This window comes from Aotus nancymaae, unplaced genomic scaffold (genome assembly GCF_030222135.1).
Source record: "Aotus nancymaae isolate 86718 unplaced genomic scaffold, 86718_ANA_hifiasm-v0.15.2.pri h1tg000014l, whole genome shotgun sequence".
Classification (NCBI taxonomy): domain Eukaryota; kingdom Metazoa; phylum Chordata; class Mammalia; order Primates; family Aotidae; genus Aotus; species Aotus nancymaae.
In genome coordinates, this window is record NW_026988425.1 from 87,071,166 (window position 1) to 87,090,423 (window position 19,258).

At 37.7% G+C, this 19,258-nt stretch overlaps 1 protein-coding gene across 9 annotated transcripts in view; it reads right to left on the minus strand.

The window, feature by feature from the left end:
* MCTP1 (multiple C2 and transmembrane domain containing 1) overlaps positions 1–19,258 on the minus strand; it is a 583,843-nt gene that overhangs the window by 191,496 nt on the left and 373,089 nt on the right. For all 9 annotated transcript variants that reach the window (XM_064376156.1, XM_064376155.1, XM_064376154.1 and 6 more), the window contains 2 exons: positions 10,263–10,449; positions 4,821–4,914 (listed from right to left, as the gene is read on the minus strand). In XM_064376156.1, the coding sequence (XP_064232226.1) occupies positions 4,821–4,914; positions 10,263–10,449 (281 nt within the window). The remainder of the gene's footprint in view (positions 1–4,820; positions 4,915–10,262; positions 10,450–19,258) is intronic.

Sequence of the window (19,258 nt, forward strand, 5' to 3'; positions counted from 1 at the left end):
CATTCTGTAGCCCATAACCTTGTTCCTTGACTCCTCTCTGGTTTCCAATTTAAACAAGTCCCCATGCGGCCTGCTCTAAAGGGCTTTGTCTCCCTGTCATTGTTAAGAGAGCTGAGGCATCCTGGAAGTGTGAAATCAGACCTCATGAGTTGAACGGTTCCCCAGGGAACGCCGGACTGCGCAGAAGGTCAAAGTCATGGGCCGGACCATCTAAAAGTGTCTGATCGCCGGTCTGTGACACAGCAAGTTGGGGGTGGGGGCCTGGGGGCGGGAGCTAGACTGAAGAGGACTGAAATTGAACACATCTTAATTAAAGCCCACAGACAGCAAAACAAAATGTTTTCTAGGCAGCCTGTCAAACGGGGCTTAAATTTAGCTCTGCTAATGAATCTGAGCTGCTAACTGTTATTTCTTAAGATAATAAGACTCTCATGGAAGCTGATAAAAAAACTGTAGCATGTCTTTTTCTGCTGTTTTGTTACTTAAATATTTTCCAACAATGAAGACAGTTTTCCAAAAGAAAAACATGGGAAAAGTCTATGCAAATAAAAGGGTAGTAAACATCTCTCTTAATAACTAGTAGGTTTCCAGACTACGGGGCTGGCAAGTCACAAGTCTTATGCATAGCCTTGTTTTAGAAAAAGATACGCTCATTTAATGGGACGATTTCAGTGACAGATTCTGTTAATTGTAAAATTCTCTCTCTCTCTTTTTTTCTCTTCCTCTCCCCTATTGTTTCCTGAAGGAGATGGTGCATTAATTTGAGAGATCAGTTCACCTGGGGTGGAGAAGTTTTCTATTAGTGTACCTTTCAGTACAGTGAAAAGGTAGGGCATCTTTTGAAGGGTTTCACAGTTCTCCCATATCGCTGTTTCAGAAACTGAGTGGCTGGTCTCCCTGGGGAAGCTACGACCTCTTCCTTAGGAGCTCAGAAAAAAAAAAAAACAGAGAGAAAGAGAGAGAGAACCCAGGGGAAAATGAAATGAAGGGGAGGGGCGGAGGAGAAGAACTCTTTTCTCTTTCTCCTCTTAGAACTTGAAAGAACCAATAGGCCGGGTCTAAATACTCTGCAAAGAAAGCCTCACTCAATATAGGAGACTTGGAATGTTCTGTTGAAGCAGAAATTAGGCCCTGCTCAAGGAAAAGAATAATCAGAAGCTAAAAAAGACAAATGATAACATGAACTATTTCCTACCACCCAAAGAAAAAATACTCCCCCACCCCACCCCACCATTGGCCTTTCCTTACGATGTGTAGAGTTTTAAGGAACACTTGATTTAGCTGCAGAGAGAATCTTCCCCAGTGAACGCGGGGCCAGAGAGTCTCTAGGTCTTGCTTTGATGGTGCAGAGAGACATTAACCTTTTCACTGGTTAGCTGAAAGGTAAGTAAGTTGTACTGAGAGGTATTTTTCAGTGACTCAAACTTTTTCCCTTACGAAGAATTTAGCGACCAACTTTTCAAACCAGAGTGCCACTTTCTCAGGCTGTGAAAAGCTGCCCACAGTTTGACTGAAATTTCAATCCACACTTGTGCTTTGCTCAATACATGTGTATGTGTGGGAGTTGTAAATTGAGGCCTTAACCACCAGAGTTAATCTCTTTTTTAAATCTGTATTAACCTTAATGATTTGAAGTGCACTGTCCAACACTGGGCTATTGAGACTGAAGAAAAAACTACCCTCGACTATCAACAGTTTATTAGGGGCTTAACTGAAGTGACCTACTGTAGTAGTGTTCAGCTGAACAAGGCTATAGGCTTTTTGTGGAAAGGGAAAGAATTGAGGGTTTCATTAAAAAGTAATTTGTGCTTTATACTCACTCATTCAAAGAGAGTCTCAATTGCTCTTTATTCACACAGAGTTAATACAGTATCACAATGTTTCTCAATGAATGTGTTGTAACAAAAGAAAAATTTTACATTTTGAAAGGGAAAAATTCTTTGTAACTGTAGTAAGATTGATGGCTACTTAAAAGACTATAGAATCTTTCTTGTGCTCATGTCTAATGATGGAATATTATAATTTAACATTTTTTGCTGAAACAATGGGAGTTTAACTTTATGTTCAGATCATTAAAAATATCTTAAAAATAGAGCCAAGTTGTTCAAATATAAATTTGTCTCGTTAGACTTATTTAGAAAAAGTGTTCTGAAACCAAGCGCGTATCTTATAGTAACAGGCTCATTTGTACCATGTCATAAAATATTCTTGCCTTAGCACAGACAGTTCCCAGTGATTTAAAATCTCCCCTCTCCATCTACAAAATTCCTAAATGGATGCTAACTTGAGGATTTGAAGACGGCGCTAGTCAATTGCCTCTTTTCAAACTATTGCCTAATAACTTGTAGGGCCTGACTGTTGTTATCTACTGAGATGCACAGCATATCTTTAAAGTTCTTTGAACAAGTAAGAGAGAAAGCAGACAAAGAGCTTACTTGTGTCTCAAATTTAATGACAAAGACAAGGAAGCCTCAGGATACATGTGTGTATGTGTGTGTGTGTGTGTGTGTATTTATATGTGTGAATATATATAAAGTATCCTTTTCAAAAGTAAAAATTATTTCTATAATTGGTAGTATATTCAGATATTTCTGACTCAAATATATAGTCTTCAATTTTTGCCACCATCACAAATGTCATAAAGACCACAGAAGGTCCAAGAGTGAGCAAGGTCAAAGACTGAATTATCTTTTTGCCCCTGAATAGTTCAACATCTCTCTTGTTCAATTCAGAGCACATTAGATTATAAGGTCAGCATGAAATGGGGAATCATTAGATTTATATCTCTAAAACTGGAGGAAAAAATGGAGACTCTGTTATTTAGTATTCCCCAAATTAATGTTCATTTTATTAAATGAAAATTATGTCTCACTGAATCCCCAAGGGAAATGCTATTGTTATTCACATCAATTTACATCAGGAAAGAAATATCTCTATTTTTTCCAGGTTTGAGAGAACATGTATTTTAACTTCCATAGTGGCACACAGGCCAACTGGGTTAATCTAGTTTGCATATTCATGAAGTTTGAAAATCGATGACAGCTTCTCTCCAAGAGAAGACAAACTTATACAATTCTATCCAATTGTATAATGGGCAGGTACCTAAGCTTTTGAAGTAAATAGTACTTGCATTTTTCTAAAAGAAATGATTGTGCCAGATTAATTTGATTATAATCATACTAGAAATAAATATCATAAATAAAAAAAGTATACATTTTACATTCAGTTTTGTACAAGGAGCCAAATTAGCATATATGCAAATATTACAAACTACCCACTCTCCTATTTTCAGGTATGCCTGTTTTGAAAAAATATGCGACAACTGTTATCATCTTCTTGGTTACAAATGAATTGATAATTACCTCTTTAAAGGAACTGTAAACTAATATTTTTAATTTTCTCACACATGGTCATTTAATAGGCAAACATTAAAATATAAAAATATCGCAGTTTTTGGAACAAACATCTGCTATTTTCATTTGAAAGCATGTTATCTTTTAATCTGTTTTTGATTCTGTTGAATGAATTAAAGAAATGTACAGTGATTTCAGCTCCTTGGATAATAGAAAAAGTACACTTCTTCCCTTAAAATAAGTCTGTTACCTCGTTAGGATTATCTGGCTGAAAGTTCACAATGGTAAGCATATTTCTAGAATAATAAGAAGTGGATCTTATCATTCAGAAACAGTAACATTTACACAAAATTGGTCAAGCCAGTCCTATTTATTGTCTAACTTGAGATGGCTAATTTAAGGAACAGTATAAACATCCCCCAAATCCTTACAAAATATGATCATAAATGAATGGTCACATTGTTGTAAATTCAAAATAATTATTTAATTCTGAAAATTGATTAAATAATTGCCATCAGTCCATTTGTTAATATGTTACAGAAACAGCATTACCCAAATCAGAAAGCTTTAAGAGACAAAACTAGTTTTGACATTTTTACAGCCCTGTTTCCTACTTTAAGACATTTCAAATAATCTAGAGGCTTAGTTGAGATCCAGAATTATCTCTGGGATGTGCCAGGGAATTTGGACGACTAATGAGTTGGATCAACAACCCAAATATCAAGAGTTCATACCAAGTTATTGAGTATTATGCACCTAAACTTTTCAGTGAAATATGCAACAGATTTCATGCATGTTTGAAATGTAAGTGTTAATGCTATGACAGAAGCTGATTCTGTATAGCACTGCTTCAATATCTGGAAATAACAATACCTGGAAGAAATATTCCTATTACATTGATTAAACTTTGAAGAAGGTAACAATTCAAAAATCATTGTGCTTTTTAGTGTTTATTTTTAATATATTACCCTGCCTTTAAAAAGCAGAGATACTATAAAAATCAAGGGGTTGGAAAATATTTCTAAGATCAATCCTAAATCTTTTTTTTTTTTTTTTTTTGAGACCAAGTCTCGTTCTGTTGCCCAGGCTGGAGTGCAGTGGTGTGATCTCAGCTCACTGCAACCTCCACCTCCTGGGTTCCAGCAATTCTCCTGCCTCAGCCTCCTGGGTAGCTGGAACCACAGGCACGTGCCATCATGCCCGGCTAATTTTGTATTTTTAGTAGAGACTAGGTTTCACCATGTTGGCCAGGCCTGTCTCAAACCCCTGACCTCAGTTGATCTGCCAGCCTCGGCATCCCAAAGTGCTGGGATTACAGGCGTGAGCCACCGTGGCTGGCCAACACTGAATCTTTGTATTTATTTACTTTGATGATCCAGTCAGGTGAAATGCAGAGTTGAATTATTAAATGGTGTAGACCTTGTGTGCTGCTTGATATGAGCAATAGGGGAATTGCATTTCTCTTACCAGTGACGTCGGCAGCCATCAACCCTTCCGCTCTGATGACTTTCACCTGGAGAAATCCCACATCTTTCAGATTGTGAAATATCCTCAACGGGCTCTGAAAGACCCCAACATCAGTATTAGAAAAGAGAGGTCCCAAGGAGTCTTAAAGAGTGTGCTGACAAAACATTAAATTTTTTAGTGTATCTTCAGACTTTGGGGGTAAGAAGATCAACATTAAACTAATTAAAAAATTTTTTGTACTCTTTTCCTCTTGGTGAGTTTTGAAAATTGCATATGCTATCTGAGGGTTAAATTACCTAAAGACTGTTTTCTAGTATTTATTTCAAAAGACTTATGCAATTCGACATAAGAACTTAAGTAGTTCTACACAAGTAAAATACATACATAATCTTTTAAAATAAATCAAATTGATGACTAAACATAAATTCAAAATAGTGAGTGATTTTTCTTAAATTTATAGTTTCATTTGCTATTTTAGTATGTATAAAATGGAAACTTTGATGCTGCATGAGAGGTTCAAAGGGTCATTTGTGTTTCTTCAGTATAAATTACCCTTCCACCATCATGAATGTACACCACACACACACACACACACACACACACACACACACCATGTGGATAATTGTTGCTATATAAGTAGATTTTCTGAAAGAATTAAAATAAACACATTTACTCCCATAAATAATTATCAATAAATAATGGTGAACAATAAACTCTAGAATATATATATCTGCATTTTTTTTTCAATCTCCTCTAGCAAGCAAAGCACTCCAAGAAATATTTTCATATGTAGCTATAATGGTTTGGAGAATAGTGGAGTTTTTTTTTTTCTTTTAGAGATGGGGTCTCACTCAGGTTGGAGTGCAGTAGTGTGATCATAGCTCACTGTAACTTCCAACTCCTGGGTTCAAGCATTTCCTCCATCTCAGCCTCCTGAGTGTTTGGAACTACAGGCATGTGCAAATACACCTGGTTAATTAAAAAAAAATTTTTTTTTTTTTAAATTCTGTAGAAAAAGTTCTCGCTGTGTTACCCAGGATAGTCTCCAATTCCTGGCCTCAAGTGATCCTCCAGCCTTGGCTCCCAAAGTGTTGGGACTGCAGGCATGAACTACCACTCTCAGCCCAATTATTAATAACAAATCTCACACTGTTGGTAATGCAACACTCTTCAGACTCTGGGGATAAGAAGGTCAACATTAAACTAATTATTTTTTTCTACTATTTTCCTCTTGGTGAGTTTTGGAAATTGTACAGGCTAGATGAAGGTTAAAATACCTAAAGACTATTTTCTAGTATTTATTTCAAAAGACCGCTGTAGTTCTACATAAGTAAAAGACATACACAATCTTTTACAGTCAATCAAATTGATGACTAAAAATCAATTCAAAAGTGGAAATTTTTCTTAAATTTATAGTTTTATTTGCTATTTTAGTGTGTATGGAAATATGGAAACTTGGATAGAAAAACAGATCCAAATGATAAAATCTATTTCACTTCGTAAATTAATCATGGTGGTGTTTTATAAGTGTAGCAGTTGAAGGAATTAAAAGAGGGAAACAAATACAATAATTCAGAAGTCTAATTAGTAGGCACAAATACTTTGAGAGTAAAATGAACCAACAGAATGCTGACATGTATTTGTTTATTTACACTTCGTAGGGTTTTTCTTATGACTCGATCAGCACTTCTACTCAGTAAATCAAAAGTACTTCTGTTCCATAATCTATAAAATGTTTCATAACCAGACAACTTAACATACTTTGCATAATAAAGGTATCTATTAAAATGCTACTAGAGTAAAAAGCATTCCCATCATCACATTAATAATGTGAGAATACTGACAAGCAAAAGCTCATTGCGATATGAACTTTATCAGTCCCGTATGACCAGTCATTGTTTACACTGAAGCTACGACCTTGGTATATTGAGAGGAGGAAATGTGGATATATAGGTAATCTCATAGCCTAACTTTTTATAATCGTGTTTAGCATCAGGATTAACTGTTAATCTTTTACTGTTTTTAAACAGTTGTTTATCACCAAAAATCTATTTAAAATACCCAGGTGACAAGATTCAGTAAAAATGCACTTCTCTCTCCATTTAAATTCCTGTAAATGAAGGGTTTAAGAGTGGGGGCTTTAGACAGCAGAGTATAATTCAGAGGTTTGTAGGCATGTTGTGTTTCTACAGTAACATCAAGTTTGGAAAGTTTCTTATCTCAGCACTTACACAATGTTGTAAATCAGGTAAGTCTCCGACCCTAATGATGGGGAATAGTTTTATCAAAAAAGTTTCTGTACTTTAATTTTCAGAGGCAATTTAAATCAAGTTTTATTTTGACTAAAACAAATATCATCCGTCGTTATGTCTGAGAATCATTTCACATTGGGAGCCTCATTTCACAGACATATTGTCTTCTGGTGCTTCATCTCTGATCCTCGGCTTCCCATTTGAATGGGTAAATTATTGTTTGAAGGTTTCATTTCCCCAAGTCAGCTGATACTCCATAATTTATTGCAAATTTCAACTGTTTAGGCCAGTGACACATCGATTATAATAAGAAGTAAAATAAATAAATAAACATATTCATTTAAAAATATAACTTCATCAAGAGGTATTCATCAAGAGGTATTCCTGCCTTGCTATTTATGGTTATTTTAGAAGGCCTAAAAACCTGGATGGTTTCTGAAGCCAGAAATTTCCATAGCAGAGGAATCTATGATTTGCTGTGAATCCTTTCAGCCCTCAATAGATGGGAAAAGATTGAAATGCTCTGGAGAGGAGTCCTCTTTATTTTTTTAATGAAAGGCTGTATAATATATTTTCTCTATGGCTGCAGCAGCTGTCAGGGAGAGCATCTCAGTTCAGCTCTATTACGGGAGAGGCAATACCCCATCCTATGGCATCGAGATGCTCTGAGGGGCCAGAGCTGATTGACAGCTTGTCACCGTGACGTCTTATTCCATCTCTGTTATGGAGAAAATTAATGTCACACCACCAGCCTTATGACTTGCTGTCATCTTAGAACCGCTCACCTTTTATCAATGCTCTAAATAACATTTCAAGCCCATCGTCTCACGGTGGACAATCCGGTCAAGGGACATTAAATCAGATGACGGTGAAATGTCATAATAAAAATGGAATGCTAACAACTTCTTCTCTAAACTAGCTCCTCTGGTTTTTAAACTGTGACAAGGGGGAGCAAGGGTTTAGCATACCCGTTCTGAAAAGGTCATACAATTGCTCTTGGTCTACTACCCATTACTACCCGCCCCCTATTGACCTTCCCTCATTTCCTCCCCCTAAAAGAAGAAAAAAAGAAAAATGGAATTAGCCATCTTTTCAGAATGTGGTGATCAAAAAATGGCTCACACAGTGATGTTTGTTTAATTTGTGGGGCTTCAATCCTTAGCAATGAACAGCTAAACAGCAGTAATGGAGGGCTTTTTGAGGGCTGCTTCCTATCAGAGTGGGGGCAATTCATTTGCTTTCCTGACTGTGATCAGTGTCAAATTCCTAAGGTTGACCTCAACCTTTAAAAAATACATATGTTCTTGCAGGAAAATATAATTCTCCAAAACACCTCCTTTATATGTTTCTCCAAAATGAATAATATTTCAGATATGATATGGCATTCATTCATTCATTTCATGATCCTTATAATAGAAAGGAAACACACTGAAGCCTAATCCATAGGTCTTTGTCCTTGCATGGCTATGAGTAAAATAACACATGTGCTATGTTGCACAGAGTGGCTTCTTAGCAGGTATGTGTTTAGAGAGAGGTATAGGTCTCTGCCTAAAATTCAGGGCTGAAAAAAAGAAGTATATTTAAACATGGTTCACTTTTTAATATATTGAACAGAATATAATCTGAGAATTAAGTCAAATATCTACTTAATATTTTATGTTTTATTGAAAAAAGGTGTGAAAATATTCAAAATTCTGAATGGAAATGGCCCATTGCCATTCAGCCATCCAGCAAAAAGAAAAAAAAATTAATAATAGGCGGATTACTTCTAATTACCTAGGCAGCAGTATCCCTTAATATATGGGATAATATCAAAATATTAATCCATCAACTATAGTATTATAATGCCTAGAAAAATTTTTATATTAATATACTGATTAATTCCATTAAAATTGTTGTAATTCATGAGGCTCACTTCTGGTAACAGAAGAATATGTTTTGGTGGGTCCCACAATGTAAAATAATCTTCATGATTGCAATTATATATTAGAAGATGTCACACAATATCTTAGGCTCTTAGGTGGTTTAAAAATATATACTATTTAGCCTTGCTAAGTCACCTCTATTAAACTGTTTATGATAACACCATTGGTGGATGAGTTGTACAAGCATTAGCAGACAGCTGATTCAGTGGAGATAGCCAGAATAAATTTGCTGAAGCACACATCCTGCTAATCTGTTTGAAGAATATTGTAGAGCATTAGTACCAGCACTTCATGTTATCTGCACAGCCTGATAAGGTACATCTTTATTAAATTCAGTTATTGAAAGGATGTCAGTCAGCAAATAGGAATATTTTAAAGTTAAAAAAAAGTGGTTCTTTGTTAGTCAGAGCTTGGTTTCATGGCTGAGTGTCTAGAGGAGCCTTCTAAACACCTGGCGGCACTGTACAATACAAGCTTTGTCATTTTAAGTGGAAAAGCTTTTTTCCCAGCTTCATGGGTACGGAGGCATTTACTTTTTCAAACCTCCATTGAGAGAGAATGGTGGAGTAAGAGCTCCCCTCTCTGTTGATTCAAGAAAACTACATTGTGGGAAATGTCCAGTGGGAGGATGCTGGGAAATAGTCAGATTTGGTTGTGAATATTTCAGTTTGGTAAAATTTGAGGAGGGTAGTTATTTTAGCGATTTGCTATTCCATGCTATCGTTCTACATTCGATCAAAAAGGAGGCTCCATTTAATTTTATTTCACATTCAATTAAGAAAATTAAAGGAATGAAGTGAGGCTTTTCTGAGCAGCTGAAGATAAAAAATCACTCCCGTGAATACTCTTTAGTTACCAAGGTACTAATTAATGTAAGTACCATTAACTCCATCTCAAACTTGGAAAGACAAAGATATTTTAATTGCAGCTACAAAGAATCGATAAATTAATTTTAAAGTCATGTTGTATAAACCTGGCCTTCCTTTATGGGTAGCATCCCTGCATGACAAAATCACTGAGTAGTATCTCAGAATCCGGAATTTGCTCTGGAAGAGATTCTAGAGAAGCTCAAGTCTCTAGACATGGGTGGGTAATGCAAGTGCCTCTGCCAAGGTCTGTGTGGCATTTGTTTTCACTCAGCTTTTTACTTGTGCCAATTCTTCCATCAGACAGCTTCTCAGAAGTACTTCTGTCCCTCCAGGTAAATTGTTTACAACCTCATCTAGTCACATGTGACTTTGGAAGGATGAGGATTACATACGTACATATCTCTTTAATATCTTCTCTCGTTCCTTCTGGTCCTCCAGGGAGTTGACGGAGAGGTCAGAGATGCTGACTGTGGCTGATGCTGTCAGAGTGACCAGCAGCACCAGGTGTCCCTCACCCTCTTCCAGCTGCAACTCCAACTTGTGCGTCTGTTCCCTACTGAGGGCTGACAGGTCGACCTGGCACCTAGAGACAAATGTTTTGAATCAGCAAGTTACGATTTTTTTTTTTTTTTTTGCCATATCAAACAGCTGCTCCAGCTGCTCAGAGCTCTATGAAAAATAAATCAATAGAAATACTATTTGGACCACTGGATGAATGAATACATCTTTCAAGTCAGCTTTTTTTTTTTGAGACAAAGTTTCACTCTTGTTGCCCAGACTGGAGTGCAATGGCATGATCCTGGCTCACTGCAACCTCTGCCTCCTGGGTTCAAGTGATTCTCCTGCCTCAGCCTCCCAAGTAGGCGGGATTACAGGCATGTACCACCATGCCCAGCTAATTTTGTATTTTTAGTAGAGACAGGGTTTCTCCATGTCAGTCAGGCTGGTCTTGAACTCTTGACCTCAGGTGATCCTCCTGCCTCGGAAGTGCTGGGATTACAGGGTGAGCCACCACACCTGGCCTAGTCAGCTAACCTTTTTCACAAAATTCAGACCCTGATTATCATAGGGCCTGTAATTGTTTATTTCCTGTAAGATTAAAAAAAATGCTGATCTGAAATTCTATTACTACCCACTGTCACAGTATTCATAAAGTGGTGAGGACTTGCCATCTCAAGGTGGCCTAAGGAATTAGGTTACTGGGGCTTTGCTTACAGAAAGATGATGTGAGTCATCTAGAGACCAACTACAAAAATTCTGAATTTTTGTGTTACTTGTTAAAAATGGATGTTTTCCCCTCATTCATAAATGTTATTAAGCAGTGGACAGAATATATACCATTGTGATGCCATATATTTTATATTTTTTAAATCATGCCAATATAGTACACTGTATAAATCTAAATGAAAACACATAAATCTCTTGAAAACATAATAGCTCATGTCTTATGCACCTGAGTTGTGCTAAGAGGGGCTTTCTAATGTGGCAGTCAATGCTCTATATGCCACTCTCTAGGAGCTAATACCTTGAAAATGCTTTTCATAAAAATGTCAATTGATTTTGAAGAGAAAGGTAATGTGGTGACCACAAGGCTAATAAACCGAGAGAAAGGTGGCAGACATGAATAAAAGGCATTTAAAACAGGAAATAGCCAATTATAAGAATAAATGTGGTAACCTACCACAAACTGGGTGGTCAGGGACAGATTAAATTCTTGCTCTTTCTTATTCCTCACTCTATTTGGTGTTCATTGTTTTTCTTTTAAACTAAACTCCTACGGACAGTGTTTCAAAGCTTGTAGCTGAGTTCAAACATCTCTTTAGCAAGAGTGATAGCAGATATTGAACTGAAGTCAAATATTTCAATAGGCCTTTTATTTTTGCCTACTGGTTAACATGAGGAATGTCTGAGGCTAGACACACATGGGAGGAAGAAGAATATTGATGTAAGAAAGGAAAACAATACGCTATGTCCTGGTCAGTGGCAGCAAGTCAGCTTGTACTAAATGCTAACTATGGGGAAACTGAGAAATTAGACCCTGTACTAAGTCTGGAAAACATCTTCTAAAGTTAGAAAGTGTGTCAAATAACTGCATTGTTTCTACTAACACAATATCCATTTCAAGGTACTCTCATGCTGTCTCCTCAAACTCTGAAGGGTAAAAAATACATATCATATCCCTTATCTAATATTTTAATTTTAATTCAAATTAAGTTCTTATCAATAACACCTGGAACAAATTGAGGTTAAACATTTTTACAGTGGAAAACAACCATTCAAACATATTCTCTAATAAAAAAAAAGGTTTCATCTTTAGAGATCTTTCCAGCACCTAACACACTGATGGGCCCATAGTTTGTTGAATGCAAATGACTTGGATAAGGAGTACAATACTAGAGGAATGACGATATAATTCAGAGAATATTTTTGGTTAGATACCGTTGGAACCAAGAAAGGTCTTTCACTCACTTTGTTTTTTCTTTTTTTTTTTCCACTCACTTTGATCATGCATTTCCTGGTCCCTTCCTTTTTTATACGATGCTGCAGCACTCTTAAAACACTAAAATGAACTGATGTCTTCTCAAGGATTGTCTCTTACGCCCACTACCACTTTGTACTGATCATATAGATGGTGGTTTCTCTTGATTTATATTAGTCATTGCTATTAATGCTTCACAGGTGGGGAAGGTGCTCTAAAGATTATATAATTTAGGCTTTGCAAACTGGAAATTTTCAGATGGAATCTGATCCACAGATTTGTCGTTTTTGCTTGTTGTGCTAGAAAAAGTTTTGGATATAAATATTTTTAAATACAGGGTAAATGTCCCCTGAATTAGTTACTGTTTCCCACACTGGCCTGTTTCACTTAATTACTCTACCTGGTTCCAGTGGGCAGAAGGATTTGTGATTCTTGCAATCTCCTTAATTTACTAACAAGAAAACAGAGGGTCAGGGAGGGCACATGACTGAGTGGAGACATATAGTTAGTTATTATCGGAGCCCACCTGAACCTGGGACTCCGGAATCCAAGATCTAGGTTTTTCTCCATAACTCTATCTTTAAGTAACCATGCATCCCAGGAAGAAGCACTGTTAGCACTGCTTCTCAAACTGGGTAATATCTGGGCTGTTTTTTAATTTTAATTTTAATATTGTTGACACCGGGTCTTACTCTGCTGCCTAGGCCAGAGTGCAGTGGTGCAATCATGATCACGGCTCACTCACTGCAGCACTGATCTCTCGAGCTCAGGTGATTCTTCTCACCTCAGCCTCCAGGTAGCTGGGACTATAGGTGCATGCCACCAAGCCTGGCTGATTTTTTGTTTTTTGGTATTTTTTGTAGAGATGAGGTTTTGTCATGTTGCCCAGCCTGCTCTTGAACTCCTGGGCTCAAGCAATCCGCCTGGGTCGGCATTCTAAAGTGCTGAACAAGCCACCACAACCAGCCCTGGACTTTTTGAGACAGTCTCACACTGTCACCCAGGCTGGAATGCAGTGGCACGAACTCAACTCACTGTAACCTCTGTCTCCTGGGTTCAAGAGATTCTCGTGCCTCAGCCTCCCAAGCAGCTGGGATTATAGGCGCCCATCACCATGCCCAGCTAATTTTTTTTGTTTTTAGTAGAGACAGGGTTTCACTATGTTGACCAAGCTAGTCTTGAACTCCTGATCTCAAATGATCCACCCACCTTGGCCTCCCAAAATGCTGGGATCACAGGCATAAGCCACCACACCCAGCCGATTTTCTTCCCCCAAACTTTTATGTAAGGTTTTGATGGGCACATGTGCAGGTTTGTAATATAGGTAAACTCTCCTGTCACAGGGGTTTGTTGTACAAATTATTTTGTCACTCAGGTACTAAGCCTAGTACTCAATAGTTACTTTCTCTGCTCTTCTCCCTCCTCCCACCCTCTAATCTCAAGTAGGCCCCAGTATCTGTTGTTCCCCTCTTTGTGCCTGGACTTATTTTTAACAGAAATAATTATCTCCTTTTCCACGTATAAGAAAATGTTACTTTAGTGCTTTAAAAAATATATAAACCAGAGAAGAAGGCTACAAGCTATTGCTCTTATAAGATTAAGAAAAATTTATAAATTGAATTTTGAAACCATGAAACTAATAAATTTAAATTAGCAATATAAATTTATAGGGAAGATTATGCTTTTCTGTAACAACTAAATTTCAGTATTGGGTGTACTTACAGAAATCATGTCAGGTCCTGTGCTATATGCAGTGTTTCAGAATTTTGACTTTAATAATCCCAATGTAGAAAATGTCCATTTTCATAAATGTATTAGACAAGAGAATATTTAATGACTTCAAGGTTCTTAGTGCTACTTAAGGTTATTCAGATCTCTTATTTGTCTAAATATTCTGCTTGAGAGTAAGATGCCATTTTAAATGAAGTGTCACCTATAACTAAGCAAAACTGTCTTGTTATCTTGAGCATAAAGTTCACATTAAAACTTCACTGATGGGTATCAAATCCAATTATTGCTGGAATTGGATGCGGAAAAAGCATTTGCTACCTCTTTATAACTTTTGAACAAATACGTTCAACGATGGAACTCTTACAACACAGTCTAGTGCAATGTGAATACAGCACTAATTGCTATGGGGTAGATTCTTCTGTATTTGGCTCATCTGTACGGTTACATCCTGAGCAAAGGAAGGTTTCACTATAGTTTGAATATAGAAGTAATAAGTGGTCATCCAGATAGTTCAGAATAGGCATATAGTAATCGTTTTATATTGTTACCAAGATGAAAATGTGAAATTTGAAAAGCATAAAAACAAATTTATGAACTCCAAAAATATGTTCACAGATACATACACAGAGAAAAGATTCCGGGTTTGGGAGTCAGATTCCCCTGGTTCTAGACTGCAGTCTTTCTCTAATTAGTCACGTGACCTCTTTCAAGACAACTTATCCTCTTGAATTTCAGTTTTCTCATCTGCAGTTATGAGTTCATTAAACTAGATGAACTTTAAATTCTCAAAAACCTCAAATTCCACAATTTGTTGTAACTCTCTGTCTACATTTGCTATATCTTCCTTTCTTTGCAATTCCACAAATCACAAAGCAAAGAGAACAAAATTATCTTAGAGGCAGTGAAATATTATTCCTCAGATGTATTGCTAAAAAAACTTCTGAATGTTGGTGTAAGAAGGCATTTCATCTCATCTAATTTCAAACTGTACTGCAAAAAGCAGTAGGGTGTGCCCCAGAGGCCAGGGTGGCAGTGTGAGAAAACGGGGTGTAGACTATCCTCTTTGGTTCAAAGAGCAGCTCCCCTTACATCTGTTTTATATTGAGGGTTCTATATGTGTGGTTTGAAAACTGACCTGACATAGCTTATATATCTCCTTAGGCTCTCCTGGAGCCATGATCTGCTGAGTCCTCAGTTGTTCACTTTCCCTCAGCTGCTACTTTGGCTGTGCCTCCTCAAAGCACTGCTCTTCATCCCACACCCATGACCAACTGACTGTGCTTGGGTCCTCATGGGTCTCCTACCTAGGGCTGGCTGGTCTTTTATTGTCCCAAATGAACCAGGCACTCCCCTTGGCTGCTAAGGTGCATCCATGCCTAGCCACCATATACCTTGAGTTTCTGGCTTCTAAGGCCACTTCTGCACTTGAATAGGAAGCCACTCTGTGAAGACTGTATCTGGCTTCTAGATCAACTGCCAAGGAAGCTGCATGCAACAACGTAGAAGTTGCCTCCTTGTAGGGTGAACTGTGATCAACGGAACAGGAGATGGGAAGACAATGTTCCACACGTCTTCCCTTTCACAAACTGTTCCAAAACATAATTCTTCCTATGGCCTGTGCACATGTGGCCATATGGGTGCACCTGCTAAGCAACCAGCTGTATCTCTGAAATACCAGAAACAGTAAGCAGCCCACGAACGTATTTCTTTGTATTGCTTCCTAGTATTCCCTGCCTCATGTGCTTTCTTTCTTACTCTCACTGTCTGGGATGGTATCTCCTAATAAAGTACCAGCATTTAATCATTACCTATGCTCTATTTTTCTTGAGAACGTGGCCTAAGGCAAATACCACTGCTACAGTCCAACCCTCTCCACATGGATGTCTACAACACAAACTTGATTATATCCCTCCTGGCTTTCCACTATTTACAAGATATCCTTAGCAAGTCAACAGTACCCTCCTTGACTTACCATCAACTTATGTGTTACTTGCTGATGCATTCTCACTTACTATTTGTCATTCCAGAAGCCCTATAATCCTCCCAACATCCATGCTAGAACGCACCTGTTTATGTTTGGACAAGGCATGCCCTCAGCCTGAGATGATGTATCTACTCGTCTTTGCATGGCCAATTTCTACCAATTCTCATTGAAATAACTTGCAGCTATCTTTCTCAATATCCTGAAATGCCTCAAAGGCAGGAGAAATGTCTTATTCTCAGCATGTGGCACAGCAACTGGAATATAGCTGGTGCACTGTAAGTATTAAAGTAAATGGAGGTTCAGAGAGGCTAATAAATTACTCTTGGTGACAATGCTTGACGGTGGCAGAGCCAGCACTGGCGTGTAATGCGCTCATGCTACCACTTCTATATTGTCTTCCTAGAAAGTGGTTTGACTTCTCTCCAATACTTATTTCACTCACTAATTAATTAATTAATTCATTAACTGTTCATGAAGTGCTTATGACTCAGGTCCTCTTAGATTTGGAGATTCAGCCCCTTCTAAACCTTCATGTTTCTCAGATCCTTACTTCTGGAATGAGCGCAGATTCTGTGTTACTTTGAAGACAGTTATTTGGCTTCAGAGTTCATGGCTGGGGATTCAGAAAACTGAAATTTTAATAAATCCCAATTATTCATTAGTACTGTGATATTAAGTAAGTCACTTAAACTCTTTGTGCTTCAGCTTTCCTCATTTGTTGAACGGAAATTTTTTAAAAAAACCATGCCTTCTCTTTGCAGAGAATTGTAAGAACACAGGAATAATGGATGAAAAAGTACTTCAAAAAGGTGAAAGTATTATGTAAATATATTATCTAGTTATACTATCACATTTGCCTTAGTTTGATATTTGAAAATTCAAACAATCTGCATCAAACTCAACTCACCAATTAATGAATCAAAAGAATAACCAAAACAGACTCAAATCTAAGAGATTTTTGTATTAGTCTGTTCTCATGCTGCTAATAAAGACTTAAGCAAGACTAGGTAATTTGTAAAGGAAAGAGATTTAATTGACTCACAGTTCCACATGGCCGGGGAGGCCTCACAATCATGGCAGAAGGCGAATGAGGAGCAAAGTCATGTCTTACATGGTGGCAGGCAAGAGGGCATGTTCAGGGGTACTCCCATTTACATAACCATCAGATCTCATGAGACTAATTCACTATCACCAGGACAGCATGGGAAAGACTCACCCCATGATTCAATTACCTTCCACCGGATCCCTCCCCCAACAATGAAAATTATGGGAGCTACAATTCAAGATGAGATTTGGGTGGGGACACTGAGCCAAACCGTATTAACTTCAGAGCTACTTTCCCTCATTCTACAAATGCTTCCCAGCATTCCCTGCCTCATGCTCTTTCTCTCTCACTAGAGCTACTTTCCCTCATTCTACAAATGCTTCCCAGCATTCCCTGCCTCATGCCCTTTCTCTCGCACTAGAGCTACTTTCCCTCATTCTACAAATGCATCCCCGCATTCCCTGCCTCATGCTCTTTCTCTCTCACTAGAGCTACTTTCCCTCATTCTACAAATGCATCCCAGCATTCCCTGCCTCATGCCCTTTCTCTCTCACTCTCACTGTCTGGGATGGTACCTCCCATGCCAGAGAGTAGGAAAAATAAGACTTAGAAAAATTAAGTGATGGCAAAAACTTGAACCATGTTTCCTGACTTCCATATCAGAGTTTGAAGTTCTCTGCATTAAAAAAAATTATATACATTTGAACAATTTATGCACATGAAAGGAACATCTTTAGCTATCATCCTTTAAAAGTTTAAGGAGAAAAATCTCAGAGTTCAGATCAACTTTTTTTCTTCCCTGTCTTTCCATCTGCTGTCTCTGAACTAGTGACCCTCAACATTCCTTCCCAGATGAAACAGTCTGGTGATTAGCACCCTGGATGTGTACGTATGAGCCCCCTGGGGTACAGAAAGTATATGTTAGAACTGTTTGCAATTATTTTTAACTTAAAAATAAGACAGAAAGCAAGCCACATCAAAATCTAATATGCACACTAACACAGGTGGCTCATATGTCAGCTAAGTCACATAGGCCTAAGTATTTTGAGGGAGGCATAGGACCTGCGTGCCTAACACGAAGGGGTCGACAGTGGTACCCTTTGCGGCTCACCCGCCTTCCCTGAATTGCAGTTCATACATGCCCTGTTAAGTGGATTTAGAGATTATATAATCTAGTTTTAACTAAACTAATCCTCACAGAATGGACAATTGGCTTTAAAAGATCCCGCCAAAGGAACTGTGGATTGAAGATAACGCTAATTGAACAAGCACAAGTGAACAGCAATGATAAACAAGAATCTGCCGAGCTGACACTTCTTCCCCACTTGAGCTCTGTGTCAGCCACATTGAGACTCACAAAGCGATGGTGCTAGAATCAGATCCTGCAAGAGATCCGCCAAAACAATCCAAAATTATCAAGACGAAATTTATATCTGCTCTCTTTAACAATGAACTCCTAAGTATATATTATGCCTTATAGAACTAACTAATGAGAGTTTGAAGCCATCATGATTGGCAAAACATTTAAACATGAAACACTCAAAATGAAAATGAAATGACAAGCCTCTATGGGGGAAAAATTTTTAAAAATTATACTTTAAGTTCTGGGATACATGTGCAGAATGTGCACGTTTGTTACATAGATATACACGAGCCATGGTGGTTTGCTGCACCCATCAACTCGTCTTTACGTTAGGTATTTCTCTTAATGCTATCCTTCCCCTAGCTCCCTGCCCCGGACAGGCCCCGGTGTGTGATGCACCCCTCCCCGTGTCCATGTGCTTTCACTGTTCAATTCCCACTTATGAGTAAAAGCATGCAGTGTTTGGTTTTCTGTTTCTGTGTTTGCTGAGAATGATGGTTTCCAGCTTCATCCATGTCCCTGCAAAGGACATGAACTTATCCCTTTTTATGGCTGCATAGTCAATCGTACATAATTTTTATCAAATTTAATGATTCATGTGTAAAGCTTTTTGAGATTTCTTAATATATGAGAACTACTTTACATTTGTGTGACTAATAATATATAACATCTTATAAATTAATAAAATAGATAACTCTTTGGGATGTTTGCATTAAAAAGATTCAATATGTAGCTGCTGAAGTGTTTTCAAGTTCCATGATTATGCAGAAGTTTTTACTCTATCTCTGAC